Source organism: Carlito syrichta, unplaced genomic scaffold, assembly GCF_000164805.1.
Source record: "Carlito syrichta isolate Samal-C Ts95f unplaced genomic scaffold, Tarsius_syrichta-2.0.1 Scaffold311918, whole genome shotgun sequence".
NCBI lineage: Eukaryota > Metazoa > Chordata > Mammalia > Primates > Tarsiidae > Carlito > Carlito syrichta.
In genome coordinates, this window is record NW_007256014.1 from 27,285 (window position 1) to 50,729 (window position 23,445).

Sequence of the window (23,445 nt, forward strand, 5' to 3'; positions counted from 1 at the left end):
CAACTTGGCGAGACCCCATCTCTACAATAAATCAAAAAACTAGCCAGATTTGATGGTGTGTGCCTATAGGTCTAGCTACTTGGAAGGCTGAAGTGGAAGAATCACCTGAGCCCAGTAGGTCGAGGCTGCAGTGACCCAGAGCATGCCACTGCACACCAGCCTGAGGGACAGAGTGTAATTCCAACTCAATAAACAACAACAACAACAACAAAAAAGAGGTAAAATTATAAACTGATTGAGTTAAACTATCTTATCCGTTGTACAGGGCTAAAATATTAATAGTGCTCGGTGGTTGTGATGTGCTATTAAACTGACCAAAGTTTGTTAGAAACAGTAATCTTTCTTTTGCTCTTCACAGCAGAGCCTTGAGGAAGAATGACTTGTTATTGTGAGCATGTTCCTTTTTCTGGATTGAGTAAACCGAGGCATAGAAAGGTTAAGTAGCATGGTTGAGCCTCCAACCCTGGCTCCCTGGCTCCCACTAGGTTTTTTTCCTTAAGTTATCACTGGTTCTGGAATTTATCTTAGAATTTAAAGCTTGTATGTGGATATCATTAGATGATGACTAGAGTGTATACACTGGATGATTTAATGAATGAATCTGAATGCTAATTTGTATTGTGCCATTTGAATGCCTTTGTTTTTAGAATCAATATGGCAGAACTTTCTGAGCCAGAAGGACCTGAAGACTGGAAAGAACGATGTGTAACTCTGGAGTCCCAGCTCATGAAATTTAGAGTTCAAGCAAGCAAAATACGAGAGCTCTTAGCAGAGAAGGTAAGCTTTTCTCTCATCTTTGTTGTTAATGTGTCGACCACTTGGGGCCTGTTTCATTTATATTAAACAATCTCAGAACTTTTAAGGTTAAGCTTTTAAAAAATAATGAATATAATTTAATTTTCATCAAATGTTTGAAGCTATATTTGGCATATTTTTTTGCCAGTGTTAGAGTGGATCGGATAGTAACACAAAAAATATTTCTTGCAAATGCTAGTGGATTATGTGAGAATTGTGTGTGTTTGATGAATGTAGAGTTCATTCATTCCAGAAGAAAAAGCTATAATTTATTTGATTTTATTAGAGGAGTGTGACAGCCTATGATTTTCCAAATGTTTAGGAAAATCATGTTAAAATGATTATAGAAGAAAATTCTCTATTGATGGTAAAATGAGTTTATACTGTATTTCAAAGATGCATCTATTTAGGAATTTGTGTTGAGTATGTATTACTAAATTATTGTCTGGGCTAAAATTGAGCTTAATATAATTACGTGCTTTTCTTAATAATTAATAATTGTGTTTAATATAATTTAATGCTTTTCTTATTAATACTCATGTAATTAGAATTTCATTTACATCACAGGAATATTTTTGCAAATATGTGTATGAAAGATTCATTCATTCATTTATTCAGCAATGTTCTTTGGGACTAATATGTGCTAGACACTGTACTCAATACTACAGTGACATATGTGAACAAGATGATAGCTCATGTTCCTGTTTTCAGTGAACTTGGATTCTATACCTGTGCTGTCTAATGTGGCGGCCACCAGCCACATGTGACTACTGAACACTTTAAATGAGGCTAGTTCAAATGGAAATGTGTTGCAAATGTAAAATAAACGCTGGGTTTCAAAGATTTAGCATGAAAGAAAGAATGTAAAATATCTCAGCAATAATTTTTATATTGGCTATGTGTTGAAGTGATAGCATTTTGGCTACTGGGTTAGACAATATCAAAATTAATTTTGCTGGTTTCTTTTTACCTTTTTAATGTGTGTTCTAGAAAATGTAAAATTGCACGTGTGGCTCACATATTTCTCTTGGATAGTGCTGTCTTGATGAATTGATCAATGATATTAATGGTCGTACAGAACTGATCAGAAGAATTTACAGGTGGTTTCTTAAGTCTACACAATTCTTTTGGAATGGAGACAGCCACATGTATCACAGCTCCAAAAAAGGTCTTAAATCTTCCTCTGTTGCTAATCAAGAATCTCTTTGAGCAGAAGTATTCTAATAAAATCCAGTGCAACATCATTCAGTTTAAACTTTCATATATATTGTCTTACATTTTTGTGCTTTAACATCTTATAGGTAGAAAGACCAAAGTTATCCTACTTACTTTGAGTCAATGATGACCCAGGATTAAGTTTTGTGGAATAATCCTCAATGTGCTTTATTTATTGGTATTAGGATAAAAAAAAAAAAAATTATAGCTTGAAAATAAAACTCTTAGTTGAATAGCTCCGATTTGGGGATGCTTTTCCTAATGCAAAGTTAGTGACTCATCTTTTGTTTTTGATCTTCTTTCTGTACAAATCATTTCTCACATTGTAGTGTAATTTATCTGGTATTTTTCACAACCTCAACTTCTCCATATGATTAGTTTATCAAGATCCACCAATATCCCCATTGCTAAACCTTATAGACTCTTCCCAGTTCTGGCCTTAGCCTCTTAGTAGTTGACGCTGTTGACCACAGTATCCATCTCAACAAGTTCTTGGTTCTGCACTCTCTTGGTTCCCTTATGGCCTATATAAAAGTGATGCTTATTTGGGTTCCAATTAGTTGACCTTTTAATTCTAAATTTTATGGCAACATTTGTTCTGTTCTCTGGAAAACTTGTTGCAACAAGTTTCTTTATGAATGCCCATTTTTAAAATTATAAAAGTGGTTTTTTTGTCCATAAGTAAAATTGTAAAAAGCTTTCTGATTAATTTTTATGCTAGTCAATTTAATGTTTTATTTGTCAGTGAATGATTATTGAGGAGAATATTGTTTAAAAAGTGCTGTTTTTGACTGGACATGGTGGCTCACGCCTGTAATTCCAGCACATTGGAGGCAGAGATGAGAGGATTGCATTGAGCCCAGGGGTTTGAGACCAGCCGGGCAACTTGGCAAGATCTCATCTCTACAATAAATAAATAAATAAATAAAAATTAGCTGAGCATGGTGGCACGTGTCTGTATTTCCAGCTATTTGGAAGGCTGAGGCAGAAAGTTTGCTTGAGCCCAGGAGGTTGAGGCTGTGGTGGTCGTGAGCGTGCCACTGCACTCCAGCCTGGGCAATAGAGTGAGACTCTGACTTTAAAAAAAAAATGCTGTTTTAAGTTTGGTTTCTTTTCTTATTCTTTCTTTCTGCCTTTTTTTGGGGTGGGGATTGTATTTTGTATCTATGACTTTAATCCTTTGACAGATCTAAGAGATGGAATTATTCAGATGCGTTTTACACAGTGGAGATTGGATAAGTATGCCAAGTTACTCATGGTTTCCCAGTAAATATATTCAACACCAAAGTAGAAATAGGGATTTTCACAATAATTTCTGCTACATTCCGTAATGAAATCTTTTTCTCGGGTTTAAATTTCTTTTTTGGTACTCATTCATGTTTTAACAAAAATACCTAATGTTTATTTATTTATTATATGTTAAGCGCTTTATAGATATGCTTTATTTAATTCTTATAACACTCTATGAAGTCCAGAATTTTATTATCCTCACTTTATAGATGAGGAGAGTGATATTTGCTATGTGCCAGGAAACTTTGTAAGAGTTTATAGAAATATATACAATATTTTATATATATTAACTTTTAAAATCTTACAGCTATACTGCTATCTGTATTTACACAGGAAGAAATTTAGGCATAGAAAAATTATTTAACTTGCCTGAGTTCACATGGAGAAGTGGGAGATAGAGCCAAGATTTGAACCTGGGCATTTTGCCTTGAAAGCCTCAGTCATCCCCTGCTCTAGCCTTCCTAACAACCACCTCCCTTGCTTTCTGTGATACAACCATGCAATCTATAATCCACCTCTGTCTTCTCCTCAGCCATGCAACCAATAATCCACCTCTGCCCAAGGACTGGCAGCTGTGTGTGTTAGCGTGTGTGTATGTAGTAATAACAATTTACATAACGTTACATTTTTTCAAAGCAAACCCTATTGCATTGCTTCTAAGTGCCAACCCGAGTCAAATGTTGCATTCCAGAGACTAGTCTGGTCTCATCCACAACCTTTGGTTTTGTCTTAGGACCAGTCTGCCTCAGGGCTCTTCCCTAATAGTTCTCCAAACCTCCCTCCAAATGGATGGAGGCCCACAGGCTGAAGATTCTTGAGACAATGCTAATTTGATTCTTCAGCTCTTTGCCAGGAATTGTGGCCAGCTTCTCTTTCCCGAAGCAGTTCTGGTTCTCAGTTTCATTTTATTGGTGCTGGCTGTGGGCAGCAAACTCTAGGTGCCAAATATTGTTCCTAAGTCTATGACTGTTTGCTAGTTTAAACCTAAAAGGAACCCTATGAGGTACTTTGGGAGGTGGAGGCAAGAAGATTGCCTGAGCCTGGGCAACTTGGTGAGACCTCATCTCTACAATAAATCAAAAAAATTAGTGGATGTGGTGGTATACCTTGTAGTCCCAGCTACTTGGAAGGGGCTGAAGGATTGCCTGAGTCTAGGCAGGTCAAGGCTGCAAGCCATGATCATGCCATTGCAGTCCACCCTGGGTGACAGAGTGAGACTCTAACTCAAAAAAAAAAAAAAAAGAAAAAGAAAAAAACTAATTAAGGTTGAGAGTAATTGGGTAATATGCCCAGTATCACGCAGTTAACAAATAACATTACACCTTAGGTCTTTCACATTTATTGAGACTCATTAATTGAGTGCCTGACACATAGAAATAACTCATTATTATTTTCCTGTGTTTTTCTGAATGGGCACACTGGTACAGTGAACTAGAAGATGACTTAAATGTAATTACATATTGATAGCAGGCATCTTTCTGAAATTTTAAAGCAAAAATGTGTGAGATGACCTAAAGTGTTTTATTTATTTTAATTAATCAATTAATTAATAGAACCAGGGTTTCACTTTGTTACCTGGGCTGGAGTACGGTGATATAATCATAGCTCACTGCATCCTCCAACTCATGGGCTCAAGGGATCCTCCCATCTCAGCCTCCCACCTAGCCTGAGTAGCTAGGATTACGGGTGGGCACCACCATACCTGACTAATTTATTTTTATTTTATTTACTTATTTATTGTTTGTGGAGACAGGGTCTCACTATGTTATCCAGGCTGGTTTCGAACTTCTGGACTTAAGCAATCCTCCCGCCTCGGCCTCTCAAGGTGCTGAGATTACAGGTGTGAGCCTCCATGCCCAGCCAATCTAGAGAGTTTTTGTAATTAAAAATGAATTTCAATTATATATACCCTAAATTTTTTGGAGATAGAGAAAGGGAATACATGGGATCTCGTAGAAAAACTATTTCTACACCTATTTTTTTTCAATCACAGTTTCCAAGTAACTTAGAATATGGAAGCTTGCGAAGAGAAAGGCCTTATTGAAGTCTTGGGCAAGTGCTACTGTAAGTGGGAGAGGTCTTTAGAGGAATTTAAGGAATGGTGTTGGAAATATCCCTAGTATGCCAAATATAAACTCTTCAGGGAAGCTGAGATTTAAGTAGTTTTCCTACTTAACAATATTACCAGTTAGTTTTCTGAGTCAGGGAGGGAAAAAAATGTTTCTTTTTAAGTTGAAGTGAAATGTTATTTCCTATGGGTTATATTTTCAGTGAAAAAAAGGGAGAAAAATATGAAGAATTTTCCCTGTGGACATCAGCGAGGCCCACGGAACCTAATGCTGCCTTTACCTGATGCAGCATGGCCATCTAGGATTTCCTGCCATCCGGCATTTCTTTCATGAATATGGTTCCCTTGAAGTTAGAGTTGACTCATAGGAACAAGGAGTCAGTATAGTACATGTGTTCATCCAGCAGTCCAGGACAACACCATGATTCCCCTTCTTACATGATACGCTGCCTCAGTTGCTCTTTTTAGTATTTGGCAGTGCCTACTGGAAATTCTATGTGTACAATGGGACTGGACGGGCTAATTTAAATGTCAGTTGTGCAGACCTTGAACAGTTATTGTAATACTGTAAGAAAAGAATTGGCAGTAGTGGGATACTGCCAGGGGAGGGCAGGGTTGGGATTGGCAGTAGTGGGAATCTAACAGGGAAGGGGGGAGGCACACCTCATCAACAAGGGTACATACATAATGAACATTGGTATACCTAACTCTGAATTGTACTCCATATCTTTAAAATAAAATAAATAAATAAATATCACTTGTATCGTTATTGGCTGAAGATAGTATTTATTTATTTTTGAGTTGGAGTCTCACTCCATCGTCCAGGCTGAAGTACAGTGGCACACTCGTACAGTGGCACACTTATTCATGGCCAACCCAGCATCGACCTGCTGGACTCTGGTGACCTTCTGTCTCAGCCTTCCAAGTAGCCAGAACCACAGGTGCGTGCTACTACATTTGGCTAATTTTTGATTTATTGCAGAGATGAGGTCTCACCAAGTTGCCCAGGCTGGCCTCGAACCCACGAACTCAGGCATTCCACTAGCCTCGGCCTCCCAAAGTGCTGGGATTATAGGCTGAGCCACTAAGCCCAGCCAAAAGATATTATTTATTATAACAAAATAAAAAAAAGTGTGGTGGTAGACTTTCTTATGGGGTCTCTGGGAAAAAACCAGGAAGAGAGCTATTTGGTTGGAAATTGCTGTCCACATCATGAATGTGAAAATCCTGGAATGTTTTACCTACATTAACCACTGTATACGTGCTTGTGAGACCAAGGGACTCACTGAGTATTACAGGCCCACTTGCAAATTTCCCTCCACCACTTGTTGCCAAGTTCACTCTGGCTGTAGAGAGCACTTCTGTAGTAGTAAATGAATAGTAGATTTAGAATTTTCTGCTTCCCTTTGTTATTGTACAAGTGGCCTACTTGTAAAATACTTACTTGTTTTCAAAGCTTGATACAGGCAGTAGATCAGTTCATGTTTCTTTCAGTGACTTAACATGGATTGGTTGTAGAATTGACCCAAGGTGTACATGATTAACCTACCTCGTGAAAGCAAAATCTCACACGAATTATTTCCTGCATTGCTCTTTTGAGTATTTTACAAAGTGATTTTTGACCTGAACGATTATAAGACAAATAATCATTCAGAATCAAAGCATTGCTCTTCATGCCACCCTTGCGTTTAACCTGGTTTTAAAGTGTTCTATCCTAAGCTTTATTGGACTTACTTAATATGTCCAATATTTACATTAATGCCACATGAGGTGTTCGGTATTCATGATCTGTAATGTAGATTGTGAAATGTAATGATTACCTGCTTTCGAAGTTTATCCTCACTTTTATTTTTATTTATTTATTTATTTTGAGTTGGAGTCACACTCTGTCACCCAGGCTGGAGTGCAGTGGCACACTCACGGCCACCACAGCCTCGACCTGCTGGGCTCAGGCGATTCTTCCCCCTCAGCCTCCAAGGAGTTGGAACTATAGGCGTATGCTACCATGCCCGGCTGGTCTTGAATCCCCGGGCTCGGGTTCTTGCCTCGGCCTCCCAAGGTGCTGGGATTACAGGCTTGAGCCACCATGCTTGGCTATCCTCACTTTTAAATAATTTTTTTGTGAAGTAAAACTTTTATTTATTCATTCATTTTGTCTTTTTATTCATTTGTTCAACAGACCTTTGTTGAGTTTCTGTAATGTCGTATTCATTACCCTGCCTCACCATTGTTGCATAAGTAAATGATACACCCAACATCAGGAGAGAGAGCACTTAGCTTTTCCTTAGCCAGAGGTAGAATTCTCTTAGAATCTCAAATTCCAAATTTAGTGTCTCTTGGTTATATCTCTTGCCCTCTGTTTCTTTTGTGTTAGGTTTCTTGAAAGCGTAGTATTCTTCCTATTATGAGTATTATAATTTTTTTTTTTGAGTCAGGGTCTCATTCTGTTGCCCAGGCTGGAGTGTAGTAGAAGAGTCACAGCTCACCTTGACCTCCTTAGGCTCAGGCAATCCTTCCATCTTAGCCTCCCAAGTAGCTGGGACTACAGGCGCACACCATCAAGCCCAGCTAATTTTATTTTTTTGTAGAATTGAAGTCTTGCTATTTCACTGGTCTTGGACTCCTGGGCTCTAGAAATCCTCCCGTCCATTATAGAGATCAGGAACTTGCTGTTCAGAATGAATATGCCTTATGAGCTTTTGCTCCCAGCTGTGACATTACTAGGATTTCAGTCTTCATATTATGATCTCCCAGTGCCCTTTGCGTTGAATCTCATCTGCTCGAGAATTTATATGCTATACACACAGTGTATAGTTATACAGAACCATATGAACTTCAGTCCCAAACATGTAAAACCACAAAAGTCTTAGCTGAAAAGCACTTGCCTTTATTTCTGTCCCTTGTCTACTATTGTCTCAGCCAGGCTGGAGTACAGTGGCCTGAGGATCGCTTGAGCCCTGGAGGTCAAGGCTGTGGTGAGCCGTGACTCCTCTACTACACTCCAACCTGGGCAACAGAGTGAGACCCTGACTCAAAAAAAAAAAATTCTAATATTCATAATAGGAACAATGCTATGCTTTCCAGGAACCTAACACAGAAAGAAACAGAGGGTGAGATGTATAACCAAGAGACACTAAATTTGGAATTTGAGATTCTAAGAGAATTCTACCTCTGGCTAAGGGAAAGCTAACAACTTCTGTCTCATGGTATAGCTGTGAAATAATGTGTTTGAAAGTTCCTAGCTTTTGTTTTTTTGAAGCATGTCATCCAAGTTGGAGAGCAGTGATGCAATCATAGCTCACTACAACCTCGAACTTCTGGGCTCAAGCAATCCTCTCACCTCAGCCTCCCAAGCAACTCGGACTATAGGCAGGCACCACCAAGCCCTGCTAACTCTATGCTAAGCAATAATTCAAGTTTTTTAAAAGTTCCCTTCTATTTTCTGAATTTCTTTTTCTCTGAGATTATTTTTCTGTCTTCATGTTTATTTTCTTTCAGTTGTAAGCTTTTCTCAAATGCCTGATGATTGATCAATCTTCAGTGGTCTGTTTCTATTTAAGAATGGGACACCTGCAAAGTTGACTGACAGTATTTAAATGGTCAGTGCTGGTCAGTGGTCCATCTTTGCTTTAGGGTAGGAGATTGTCTGTTAGACCATGAGCTTGTAAAAGCCACAGTTGTTGCATAGTGCATGAATCAATTTATTCAGCTTTATAAGAGAAGAATTTTTCCTTTTTTTTTTTGAGTTGGAGTCTCACTCTGTCACCCAGGCTGGAGTGCAGTGGCACACTCACGGCCACCCCAGTGTCGACCTGCGGCTCCAGCAATCCTTCTGCCTCAGCCTTCCAAGTAGCTAGAACTACAGGCATGCACTACCATGACTGGCTAATTTTTTTTTTTTTTTACTTAGAGATGAGGTCTTGCCAAGTTGCCCAGGCGGGTCTCGAACCCACGGGCTCAGGCAATACACTCGCCTCGGCCTCCCAAAGTGCTGGGATTACAGACTGAGCCACCGAACCCGGCCAACTTTTCCATTTTTTTTTTTTTTTAACAGGAAGTCATTGCTTAGCTGCTGGTCATTGGCACCTGGAGACAGGTGAGAAGGTTTCAGGGAATTAGGTGACTCTTGGGGCCACGTATTTTCCTTTAATATCCACAATTTTCAGTCTGACATATCACCCCTCTCCACTTCGGGTCTTATCAGGGTTCTGCAGGGCATTTGGCCTTTAGCAGGAGGCGCTCAGGACCCTCCAAGCCTTATTCTGAGCTGTGCTTTCCATCCTTCTACTATACTTAGACAAGGGAATTCAGTGATTATATGCATATTTCATGGTAAGCTTTTCCATCACTCCCAACATCCTTCTCTGGCTTGGCTTTCAAACTGCTGGCAGCCAGGTTTTATCCTACAAGAGGAGATCAGAAGTCTCTAGGGATTCTCATGAGTCCAGGAGGAGTGAGATAGTGATGCTGACATCAGTGATTCCCCAAGAGAGAGCCCAGCCAGATCACCCAGTGTTAAAGTTCCTGGTCAACAAACCCCATCTATGTGTTGAAATTTCCAGTCAGCTTTTTAGTTCCTCACCTTTAAACCTAAATAGCATCTCGTGGATGACCAGACACCAAAGAAAGCATCTAACATGAATGATAGAGAATATTCAGAAAAAACAACATTGCCTATGTCGGGAAAGGGAGGCAAAATAAGATGGCAAAACTTTATTATTTAATATTCTCAGCAAGAAAAGAAATAGTAGTATATTTGTGAAACAGGGAATACTCAGAGAATAAATAAGGGCTCTTTAAAAATTAGAAGAATGGGAGAGGATGTGGAGAAAAAGGAATGCTTCTACACTGCTGGTGGGCTTGCAAACTAGTGCATTCTCTTTGTCAGACAGTGTGGGAATTGACCTTCCGTATTACCCAGCAATTCCCCTATTGGGAATATACCCGGAGGAACTCAAATCATTCTACAGAAAAGATACCTGCACCGTATGTTTGTTGCAGCTCTGTTCACAATAGCAAAAACATGGAACCAACCATGTTGCCCATTGAAGCTGGACTGGATTTTTAAAAAGTGGTACATATACACAATGGAATATTATGCAGCCATAAAGGACAGGTATATGAATTTTGCAGCAACTTGGATGGATTTGGAGTTTATCATAATCAGTGATCTATCACAGAAATAAAGAACATAGAACCGTATGTTCTCACTCATAAGCAAACCTTGAACAATTATAACACTTTAAGAAAGCGATTGGCAGTAGTGGGAAACTGTCAGGGGAGGAGGGTGGGATTGGCAGTTGAGGGAAACTGCTAGGGGAGAGAGGGGCATACCTTATCAACAAGGGTACCTGCATAATCAATGTTTGTATACCTAACCCTGAATTGTACACCATATCTTTATAATAATTTTTAAAAAACAAAAATTAAAAGCATGGTGGAGGAAATGGTAAACTTAATAGAAGGGTTGAAATATAAACTTAGGGGAAGGTTCTGGGAAGTAGAGCAAAATGTTATGGAAATGGAAAGCAGGAGAGAAAAGATGAAACATGTAGGGACGCAGCTCAGTGTGGCCAAAATCCAAATAATAGCAGGTCTGGAGGGGAGGAGAAAATCAACAAAACAATACACAAGATGGCTTCCAGGAACCAAAGCGTACAAGATTCCAGGTTGGAAGTATCTACCAAACACCTACCAAAACAAATAAATATAGTTTCTGCCCCAAGGTACATCATCATGAAGGTTTAGAATACACAGATCAAAGAAAAGATTCTGCAAACCTTCAGAGAAAAAAAGCAGATCACCTATAAAGGATGAGGAATTAGACTGCTTCAGACTTCTCAAAAATAATACTAGAAGATAGAAGATAATGAAATCATGTCCTCAAAATTATGAAGGAAAATCGTATCAAGCCCAGAATTATGTACAGATGCCAATTATGAATTTTATTTGAAGGTACAATAAAGATATATTTAAGACATTAAAGGTCCCACGTAACCTCTGTACAACTCTCCAGAAGATATGCTTTTGGAGGAAGTAAGCCAAGAGCTAGGAAGGCATGGGATACAGGAAATCGGAGAGTCATGTGACAGAAAGTTGAAGGTCTTCTCAACAAGACAGCGGTGCCCAGCAGAGAGGGGAGGTGGTCTAAACTGGTGTAGGTCAGAGGCTCTGGATGTAGCTTCAAGAAGATGAAGCTGGTAGAACACCAGATGTGAATGAATGAACATCTTGAGATGCAATTCAGGCAGTGGTGGGAATTTGAAATGGAATTACTGATTTGTTCATTAAAAGCTAAATAAAAGAACAAGACATTTAACTCTAGAAAAAAAAGATAGGAAGGAAAAAAGTAACCAAAATGTACTACATGGTTCTGCTTTGTGTATCATACATAGTCATGATAATACTAATCCTGAGTAGTGATTTAGCTAAAGATGATATATAAACATATTTGGAAAGTGGGAGATAGAAAATATGTCTGTGAAGATGACAAGGAGACCAAAGAGCTAAATTCTCATTTTCCATTAAGGAGGTGAGTAGGGGCAGGTGTGGTGGCTCATGCCAGTAATTCTAGCACTTTGGGAGGCAAAGGTGGGAGGATTGTTTGAGATCGGGTGTTCAAGACCAGCCCAGGCAACATAGTGAGACTCTGTTTCTATAAAAACTAAAAAAATTAGCCATGCATGGTAGCACGTGCCTACAGTCCCAGCTACTCAGGAGGCTGATGCAGGAGGATCTGCTGAACCCAGGAGTTTGAGGTTGAAGTGAGCTGTGATCTCACCACTGCACTCCAGGCTGGCCAATAGAGCAAGACCCTGCGTCTAAAATTTTTTAAGTGAGTAGGAAATCACGAAACTAAAAAAGTCAGTAGAAATGGAAGCATGTTAATTAGCACATGAAGGCAAATATTAAAAGAATTGGCTAAAAGAGAACACTTTTATTAATGAATTTTTTGAATTTGACACTTTTGTGTATATAATAAAACTCTGACAAACATAAAAACAAACAGAAAAAATAAATCAAGTTGTGAAGTAGATGAACTTGTGCAATCTTTTGAAGGGAATCTTCCTGGGATGGCCTCATGAAAATCATTATCTAAACAAAATAACAATTTATTTTGCGTTTTTAGAACGTATCAAAAAGAATCAAACCTTTTTGCTTTACATATTTTGCTATTAAATACAATAGGAATCAGTATTGTTGTATCTTCTTGATCAATTGCTCCATTTATAATTATCAGTCCTCTTTATTGCTAATAAAAATTTAGCATTGAAGTTTCTTTTGTCTGATTTTTAATACTGGTTTGAATTAATATTTGGGTATTAATTCAACCTATCAGTGACATGTTTTAACTCTTCTCTTTTAAATAGTACATAGCTGGCCGGGCTCGATGACTCGGCCTGTAAACCCAGCACTTTGGGAGGCCAAGGCGAGTGGATTGCCAGCGCCCACAGGCTCAAGACCAGTGTGGGCACCTTGGCGAGACCTCGTCTCTACAATAAATTTTAAAAAGTAGATGGGTGTGGTAGCACATGCCTGTAGTTCTGACTACTTGGAAGGCTGAGGCGAAAGGATCGCCGGAGCCCAGCAGGTCGAGCCTGCAGTGACCGGGAACGTGCCACTGCACTCCAGCCTGGGCAACAGAGTGAGACTCCAACTCAAAAAAAAAGATAATAATAATAATAATAATGCTAGTTGTTTTCTTTATCCAACAAGGAAGATAGTCTCTTTAAATGTGTCCAAAATCATAATAAATATATTCTGTTTTCTGTATGTCATGTTGATCAAGTTTTCTTTATCTCCTTCTACTCTCGTTCTTTTTTCTTCCCTGGTGGTTTTGGAAGCTATAGATTGAATTTCTGTTCTAAGTGTAACCACTTAAAACTCTTAACTCTCCTTAACTTAAACTCCTTAACTTAACTCTTAACTTTTTTTTTTTTGAGTTGGAGTCTCTCTCTGTTCTCTAGGCAGGAGTGCTCATGGCCACTGCAGCCTCAACCTCCTGGGATCAGGCCGTTCTTCTGCCTCAGTCTTACAAGTAACTAGAATCACGCACCACCATGCCCGGCTAATTTTTTTGATTTATTGTGGAGACGAGGTCTCGCCAAGTTGCCCAGGCTGGTCTCAAATCCCTGGGCTGAGACGGTCCTCTCACCTCTGCCTCCCAAAGTGCTGGGATTATAGGAGTAAGCCACCACTCCCAGCCTTAACTCTTTTTTTTTAAAGTCCAGTCATAAATATTCTATAATGTGACACTAGAAATTGAAACTGGAATGTTGCAAGGAAACATTAGGGAGTTGGCAGTAATAAACAAACAACAAAAACAAATCTGCATAGGGTAGTGTCATGGGAGTAGGGGTGGTGAGGGGAAGGATAGGAAATCAGTAGCAGTGTGAACAGAATGCCAAAAACAGGAACCTCTGAAACCATTATGATGGCCAGCATTGATTTTTTTCTTTAGTGGACAATCTTTAGCAAATTGACATTTTACAGAACAAAAACCAGCACCTTCAATTTAAACTTTCAGTCGGGCTCTTGAAATGTAGGTGCTTATGCAGCTTTGGTGGATACTGGAAGATGTTGAATGCTGTGTGAATCCATTAGAAACCATAGAATAGAAAGTGTCAGGCAACCAGAAAGACTTCAGTTGTCCTAGACTTCAGCTTTCCTAGAGAGAGAACTGGTGGTTTTTCCAACATGACCACGAAATGACCTACTTAGAAAGCCTGAGGTAGTGTGGGGACAGTTGGAATAGGGCTTGAGGGATTCCCACTTTGGGTAGGATGATTAAATACAATTGAAGGAGAGACTTCATCTTCGAGAATAATTTGGCCCTCAGTAACTCCTTGGCTCGCCATGGCTTTGTAACAGCAGTACTTTTAATTCATAATATCAGATACATTTTCATTAAAAATATAGAATCTTTGTCCAGAAAAGTCTTTCTTCTAAGGTTAACCCTTCATGTGCCATTAATATTTCATCATGTCTTTAATCAGGAATGTATCTTAGTGATTCTTTTTTTTGAGTTGAAGTCTCACTTCTGTTGCCCAGGCTGGAGTGCAGTGGCACACTCATGGCCACTGCAGCCTCCACCTGCTGGGCTCGGGCGATCCTTCCACTTCAGCCTTCCAAGTAGCTGGGACTACAGGCGTATGTCATCACGCCTGGCTAATTTTTAAAAAAAATTATTGTAGAATTGAGGTCTGACCATGTTGCCTAGGCTCATCTCAGGCAATCCTCTCACCTCACCTTCCCAAAGTGCTGGGATTATAGGCATGAGCCAATATGTCTGGCCTATCTTAATTATTTGAATGGACAGTTTTTTAACCTCAAAACAAAACAAATCTGTGCAATACATTTTTTGTGAGTATATGCTTATAGTTGGTGAAATGGAAAGTTGAGAAAAGCTCTATGCTTTTTTTGAGTATAGTATTTGAAGCGGAGACACTGGATTTCTCCATATCACATACAACGACTGAGAGCTAAGAGAAGAGCTAAGAGTGGCTTTCAGTGGCATGATGGCCAGACAGTTGCTCAGTGGAATCTTAGGAAGAGTCAGAGGATTATCTTTACAGACTCAATAGGGCTAACCTTGGGCTTTAGTCTTCTATTGCTGCATAAAAAGCAACATCAAAACTGAATGAATTTATAATTTAGCCATTCCATGATGTATACATGCTTTAAAACATCATATTGTACAGATAAGTCTATATAATTTTTCTCAATTAAAAAAGAAAACCGCCAACCCAGGCAACTTGGCGAGACCTCATCTCTACAATAAATAAAAAAATTAACTGGGCATGGTAGCGTGTGCCTGTAGTTTTGGCTACTTGGAAGGCTGAGGCAGAAGGATCGCTGGAGCCTGACGGGTCGATGCTGGGGTGGCCTGTGAGCGTGCCACTGCACTCTAGCCTGGGCGACGGAGTGAGACTCCAACTCAACAAAACAAGACAAAACAAAAAACCTAGTGGCTTTAAATCAACAGTAATTTTATTCATTCATGATCCTATTGGTTCTTTGACTCTGAATGGGATCACTCATGTGACTGTATTCAGTTGGCAAATCAGCTGGAGGGTGAGTTCCCTGGGGGTTCTGGGAGAGATGGGTGTGGGATGTCCAAGATGATTGTATTCGCATAACTTGAACTCCTGGTTTCAGCAGTTCTCCCATCTCAGCCTCAGGAATAGCTGGGACTGCAGGTGCGTGCCAGTGCACCCAAATTTCACTCTAATTCCTGATGCGTCTGTTGGAAGTGATGGAACAACTAGAAACCATCCAGTCCACCACCACCCCTACTGCCACGCCATTTGATCTCTACAGCAAGGTAACTAGATGCTTTTGCACGGTGATTCAGGGCTCCAAGAAACAGCAAATGGAAGCCTGGATCTCTTCAGGTCCAGTCTCAAAAGACACAAAGTCTTCTAATAGTCAGGATCCATCACAGGACAGGGTTAAGGGAAGGAGAAATATTCTCCACCTCTTGATAGGGAAGGCCACATGGAAAAATGACACATGGGATAGGCATTGCTGGATTACCTTCTGCTTATCTAGCATAAATTTGCTTCTGTCTGTTGAGAAATTGAATTTCTTTTCATTTTTAAGTTTTCACATGGAGTGCATCATGCAGGTCTGTCCGTACTTCAAGAAAGTGGACCCACTTCTGGGGAAGATAATCTCTGAATATATTCCCAGTGTCTGCTGCATTGATAGATACTGGGCAGACTGGTGTAGGGTTGGGACAGATAGTAATTTATATTACCTATATGTGTTAAAAGTTTAAGGCTAGAGACTATACTCTGCCCTCTCTCTTCCATGTTTACAATTGTGTCTAATTCTTAAAATAACACACACATACATACTGTAAATTGTCCCTACAAAGCTTAAAGTAATTCTGTCTCCTGAACAAAGGCAATGATCTTCACATTATTCAACTACCCATTGAATATTTCTTCATTTTCCTTCATACTGTTATCTTGAGTTTTCATTTCACTTTTAAAAATAAAGAAACATAGACCTTAATAAATGATTCTGCATGGTACAGAGAGTGTACTTTCATTTTTAGGCATTGTTGTGCCTGTTATTTACTTCTTTTCTTCTGCCTCTCCCCATTATTTTGAAGCCTCTCTGCATGTTTCTTAACTGGTAATTTATATTTTTCACTCTTTTATGTATTATATTTTACATTAGTTTCTTGTATTATTTTTCAAGTTATGAGCACTCTCTTCTGGGCTCAGATTAGAATTTATTTCATCTGCATTAGTGGTTTAAAACAATTATAAACATTTATTATCTTGCAGCGTTTCTGTAGGTTAGACATTTGGGAGTGACTTAGCTCATGTCTCTGATGAGGCTGTATTCAAAATGTTGGCCAGGGCTGTGGTGATCTGAAGACTTGACTGAAGCTGGAAGATTCACTTTCAAAATGGTTCCCTCCAATGGTTGTTGGCAAGTTGGTGATGGCTGTTGGTGAGAAGCCTTAGTTAAGCGTGTGGCTATCTCTGTAGGGCTGCTTGAGATCTCACAACATGGTGGCAGGCTGCCCCCAGAGCAAGTCATTTAGGAGAGTGCAAGGTGGAAGACCCAGTGCCTTTTATGATCTACCTTCAGAAGTCATACTCTTGTCATTTCCACAACATTCTATTGGTTACAAAGGCCAGCCCTATCCTTTGAAGGAAGGAACTACATAGGGAATGGCTACCAGGAGTGGGGATCACTGAGGGACATTCAGAGGCTGACTACTGAGCCATCTATTGAGTTTTTTCTTCTTTCAGTGACTATATGTATATTTTCTTAATTTTTAAGGCTTTTATTATTATTACTTATTTTTTTTTTTAGATGGAGTCTCATTCTGTCTCCCAGGCTGGAGTGAAGTGGCATGCTCACAGCCACCCGAGTGTCGACCTACTGGGCTCCAGCAATCCTTCCACCTCAGCCTTCCAAGTAGCTGGAACTATAGGTGGGTGCTACCATGCCTGGCTATTTTTTTAATTTTTATTGTAGGGACAAGGTCTTGCCAAGTTGCCTGAGCTGGTCTCGAATCTACGGGCTCAGGTAATTCACTGGCCTCAGGCTCCCAAAGTGCTGGGATTACAGGCTGAGCCATCGAGCCCAGCCAAGACTTTTAATTGGTTTATTTTCCTGCCTACTTGTTCTTGTTTAACACTTTCCTAGCTCCAGGTGTGCAGGTGTGGTGGCTCACACCTGTCATCCCAGCACTTTGAGAGGTGGAGGCTAAAGGATTGCCTGAGCCCAGTGGTTCAAGACCATTCTGGGAAACTTGGCTGGACCTCGTCTCTACAATGAAAAAAAAATTGACCTGGCATAGTGGCACGCACTTGTAGTTCCAGCTACTTGGAAGGCTGAAAGGATTACCTGAGTCCAGCAGGTCGAGGCTGCAGTGGTCGTGAGTGTGCCACTGCACTCGAGCCTGGGTGACAGAGTAAGATTCTTACTCAAAAACCAAACACCTCCCTGCCATTTTTCTTCCTTTAATTCTTGTCCTTTAAAAAATAGATATTCTTATTTCATCTTTTTGACAATCCTTTTTTTTTTGTAAATTGGAGATAGGGTCTTGCTATGTATCCCAGGCTGGTCTTGAACTCCTGAGCTCACATGATCCTCCTGCCTCAGCCTCCCAAAGTGCTGAGATTACAGGCATGAGCCACCATCCCTGGCCTCTTTGACAATCCAAAGCATAAAACATCTAGTCTTTCACATAGTATTACTATTTTTATCTTGTTGGGCTAGCTTGGTCTTCTGATCATTGATTTTATTCGTTATCTTTCTTATTTTTAGTTTTCTTTTTATATTTTGAAATTTTGAGTTGCAGTGTACTTAAAAAAAGTTGAGGGAGGTCAGATGAATTGCACACGTATGGTAAAAGACACTTGTTTTAGGTGTTTAGTTCTAGGAGTTTTGGCAAATATATACAGTTCTGTAACCACTACCACAATCAGGATAAATAATATTTCCATCACCTCAGCAGTTTCCCTCCTGCCCTTTGGTGGTCTGTCTCCTTCCCAGACTGAGTCCTGGCAACCCCTGATGCTTTCTTTAGTTTTGCCTTTTTTAGAGTGTCCTATAGTATGACAGAAGATATGCAGCCTTTTATGAATGTCTTCTATCATTTAGCATAATCCTTTTAAATTTATCTGTATCTGTGGCTTGTTCCTTTTCATTGTAGCATAGTATTCCATCATATGAATATGCTTTCATTGGTTTATCCATTCACCTGGACATTCCAGTTTTAGCAATTATGAATAAAGCTGCTATAAACATTTACATGCAAGTGTTTGTTAAAAAACATATGTTTTTTTTCCTCTTAGGTAAACACCTAGAGTAGGGTTCTAGGTCTATGGCAAGTGTATGTTTAACTTAATTTAAAAAAAAAACAACACCGAACAGTTTTCAAAGAGATAGTATCATTTTGCGTTTCTTCTGCATCCTTACCAGCACTTGGTATTTTTAGTGCTTTTAATTTTAGCCAGTAGGTGTATAGTAGTATTTTACTATAGTTCTAATTTGCGTTTCTCCAATCCCTAATGGCATTGACCATGTTTTCATGTCATCCATATTTTTTCTTTGGTGACGTGTCTATCTAAATCTTTTTACTCAGTTAAAAAAATGGGGTTGTTTGTTTTCTTGAGTTATAAAAATTATATATTGTGGATACAAGTCCTTTATCAGATGTGTTTTTTTCCAGTTTGTGGCTTGTCTTTTCATTTCCTTAATAGTGTCTTTTAAAGAACAGACAATTAAAATTCTTATGAAATAGCCCTCGAAGTTATTGGGGAAAAATAGATTCTTGCTCCCTTGTTTTCTGTTTCTTCCATTTGTACTCCATGTCAGTTTTACAAAACACAATTATGTCTGCAGGGATAAATCATTCCTTTTTTATATAAATAGTTGTTTTGCAACAAATAAATTTGTTGCTTTTGTAACAAACAAAAGATTAAGTCAAAACAAGAAAATAATAAAATTCCTATGAAATCTATTTTACCAATTTTATTTTGCCTTTGGTTCATGTTGTTAGCATACTTTATAAGAAGTATTTTTCTAACCTATAGTTACAAAGAATTTTCTCCCCAGTGGAGAAGGAGATAGTTTTTGTATATAATGCAAGGTAAAGGTAATGGTTAAAGGTTTTCATGTGAATGTCTATTTGTTCCAGTAGCATTTGTTCAAAAGACTATCCTTTCTCCTTTTAATTACCTAGGCATCTTTTCATACCCATTAGGATAGCTATAGTCAAAGAGATAAACAGCACTATACAGAAAAATTGGCGCTCTCATACATTGCTGGTGGGAATGTAACATGGTGCAGCGACTGTGGAAAATAGCAGTTCTTCTAAAAGTTATACATAGAGTTGTCATATGACCCAGCAGCTCTACTCCTAAATAAATATTTAAAGTGATTGAATATATATGTCCCCACAAAATCTTGTACATGAGCCATTATTTATAATAGCTAGAATGCGAAAAAAACCCAAAACTTGTACATAGATCCATTATTTATAATAGCTGGAAAGTGGAAAAACCCCAAAGCTCCTCAAACTGATGGATGGTTAAACAAAATGTGGCCTATCTATATAGTGGAATATCATTCATGCAGGAAAAAAAAAGAAATAAAGCAGTGACACAGTGCTACAACGTGGATGAACCGTGGAAATATTATGCTAAGTGAAGGAAGCCAAATATCGAAGGTCACATATTATATGATTCTGTTCATATGAGATAGTCAGAATAGAAAAATTCATAGAAATTGAAAATAGATTCATAGTTGCAGAGGGCTGTGGGGAGAGGGCAATGAGGAATGACCACTAATGGGTATGGAAATTCTTTTTGGGGGGATGAAAATGTTATAGAATTAGATCATGCTAATGATTCCACAACTCTGTGAATGTAGTTAAAACAAAAAAAAGACCGAGCTCAGTGGCTCAGCCTGTAATGTCAGCACTTTGGGAGGCCAAGGTGAGTAGATTGCCTGAGACTGCAGGTTCGAGACCAGCCCAGACAACTTGGCAAGATCTCATCTCTACAATAAATAAAAAATTTGCTGGGTGTGGTAGTGTTCACCTGTAGTTCCAGCTACTTGGAAGGCTGAGGTGGAAGGATCACCATAACCCAGCAGGTCAAGGCTGGGGTGGCCGTGAGCTTGCCACTGCACTCAGCCTGGGTGACAGAGTGAGACTGCAACTCAAAAAAAAAAAAAAAAAAGCAAAAAAAAAAAAAACCCACTAAATAGTACATTTTTAAATGGTGAACTTTATGGCATGTGAATTTTGTCTCTTTTTTTTTGTTTGTAAAAATGGAAGAGAAGAATCACCTATGCTGCCTGCTCTTTTATAATACTACTGCTAGAATTCTTATTTTTTTTCTTTTTAATGTGTAATTTAAAAATACATACATACATGTAAATAGATAATGTAAATATACTGGTTTCATTAAATGTTAGATAATTTATCATTATCATTTTCCATGTCATCACCTAGTCTCTGTATTCATAGTCACAATGGGCTCAATAAACAAATACTGGTGATTTGCTGATCAGTTCCCCTATTATTAGACATAGAGACTTTTTGAAGTTTTTCATTATTTTAAACAACACTGCAAATGAACTTCTCGTGTATGTAACATTTTCTTGATTCTTCTTCTTCTTCTTCTTTTGGTAATGTTTTCTAATAATTGGAATTCTTTTTTCTGGAAAGATTTCCCAAATATAATGAATATGTCAAAGTAGAATTACAGGATCAAAGCTTCTTGATTAAAGCCTCGCATGGTGGTTCATGCCGGTAGTCCCAGTGACTCAGGAGGCTGAGGTGGGAGAAACCCTTGAGCCTAGGAGTTGGGCACTGGCAATGCAACATGGTGAGACCCTATCTCAAAACAAACAGATGAGCAACAAGTAGATTTGGGTCCGGCCAATTTCCTGATGCCCATCCCTGATGTCATGCACAACGTGGGAGAAGGGAGAATATGGTGACTGCTCCAGCATGAGAACTCTGCAGGATCAAGGAGTGGTGAATGGTCCACTGATTGGGTCAAGTACCAGTGGACAGATAACTCCAGGCATGGATTCTTACTTGAACCTCCCAGGGATACTCAGTTCTCTTTTGTTGACCAAAGCCTCTACTTGGAGAAAATTTAGGTTCCTGGCATTCTAGCAATTTGTTAACTTCACCGGGAGACTAGACAATGGTTCAAATACCCAGATTCAAAGTAATCATCATAGAAGCAGAGGATATGAACACAGAGTATACAAAAAAATACTAGTAGCCAACAAACATGTAAAAAAGTATTCAACCTCACTTACACTTAAAGAAATGCAAAGCAAAACAATGAGGAGGGACTGCTAATGGGTGCAAGCTTTCTTTTTTGGGGTGATGGAAATGTTCTGTAATTAGATAGTGGTGATGGCTGTGCAAGAACTAATAAACTCGACATATAATGCTTTAATAAAATTGAAGGTTAAAAGGAAGAAACTTTTCAAAAATCAAAGTGAGGAAAGATAAAAAAAGGATTTGAGAAGACGACTAGTATTGAAGATAAGCAAAGACGATACAACATACAGATAAAAGGAGCCCCTGAAGAAGAAAACCAAAACAAAGAGATGAAACAAATGCAAACACTATAATTCAAGAAAATTTAGCAAAAGTTTTAAAAGCACAATGCTACATATTGAAATAGTGCATCTATGGGCTTGAGAACATTAAGCTAGAATGACTCACTTCAAGGCATATTTTAGTAAAAATATTGGATGTTAAAGAAAAAGAAAATATTCTTTGGATATCTAGGCAAAAACAAAAACAGGACCTTTGTATCATGAAGAAAATATAATTATATTGTTACACTGATATCAATGCTTCATGCCTGAAATATGAAATAACATCCTTAAACTATCAAGAAAGAACATGTAATCCAAGGATTTTGTAGTCAGCAGAACTGGCTATCAAGTATAAATGGTGTAGCAAGCAGTTATCAACAATAAACAAACTCAGAAAATATTGTTTTCAGGAGATCTTTCTATGAAATTTAGAAAACAAAGTTTAGACAACCAGAATAACTAGAGAGATTGTAGTATGTGATGACTATATGATCTGAAAGTAAAAATAGAGTAAACCAATAAAAATGCAAAAAAAACTGATTGTATATTTCTAAGTATATTTTTGAACGCTCTATTTTTTCCATTAATCTATGACATCTGTTTTAAAACAAATATTGTATTTTCTTGATTACTTTTGCTATATGATAAGTCTTTGTGTGTGTGTGTGTGTGTGTGTGTGTGTGTGTGTGTAAACAGGATCGCTATGTTACCTAGGCTGGACTCGAATTCCTGGGCTCAAGCAGTCATCTCACCTTAGCCTCCCAAATTGCTGGGATTATAGGTGTGAGCTACCATACCTGCCCAAGAAATTTTTATATTTTAAGTTGCTATTATTTTGACTATTCTTCCACACACAACTGAACCAAATCTTGCCCATCATGACACACCAACCACCTAGTCTTTTTAGAGAGACTGACTGGCACCATATTGCAGCACCATGGCTGGTGGAACAAGATGTGTTCAGCTGACTCCAATACAATCTCCCATAGGCTGTGTGAAGCCAGATCCTCCCTCTCAGGACTTAGAGGCCACAGAAACTTCAGTTAGGTGGTGTTGGAGCTTGAAATACAAAGTCACATAGTCATGAGGTGCCAGGGCTACCATCTTTTGGGCAGCTTTTTTTTTTTTGAGTCAGAGTCTCACTCCGTCGCCCAGGCTGGAGTACATTGGCACTCTCATGGCCACCGCAACCTCAACCCGCTGGACTCAGGTGATCCTTCTGCCTCAGTCTTCCAAGTAGCCAGAACTACAGGCATGTGCTACCATGCCCGGCTAATATGATAAGTCTTAATGTGAGGTATTGTAAATATTCCAATTTTGTTTTTCATCTAAGTTGTTTTGGCTATTCTAGATCCTGTGCATTTCTAAATAAATTTTAGATTCTGCTTGTTAATTTGTGCAAAAAAGCCTGCTAGGATTTTGACTGGAACTGGGTAGAATCTATAGATCAATAAAGGGAGCATTGACATCTTAAT

At 38.8% G+C, this 23,445-nt stretch overlaps 1 protein-coding gene across 1 annotated transcript in view; it reads left to right on the forward strand.

The window, feature by feature from the left end:
* Positions 1-654: 654 nt before the first annotated feature.
* LOC103271835 (pleckstrin homology domain-containing family H member 2-like) overlaps positions 655-23,445 on the forward strand; it is a 63,909-nt gene continuing 41,118 nt past the window's right edge. The window contains exon 1 of the mRNA XM_021718205.1: positions 655-777. Coding sequence (XP_021573880.1) covers positions 655-777 — 123 coding nt within the window. The remainder of the gene's footprint in view (positions 778-23,445) is intronic.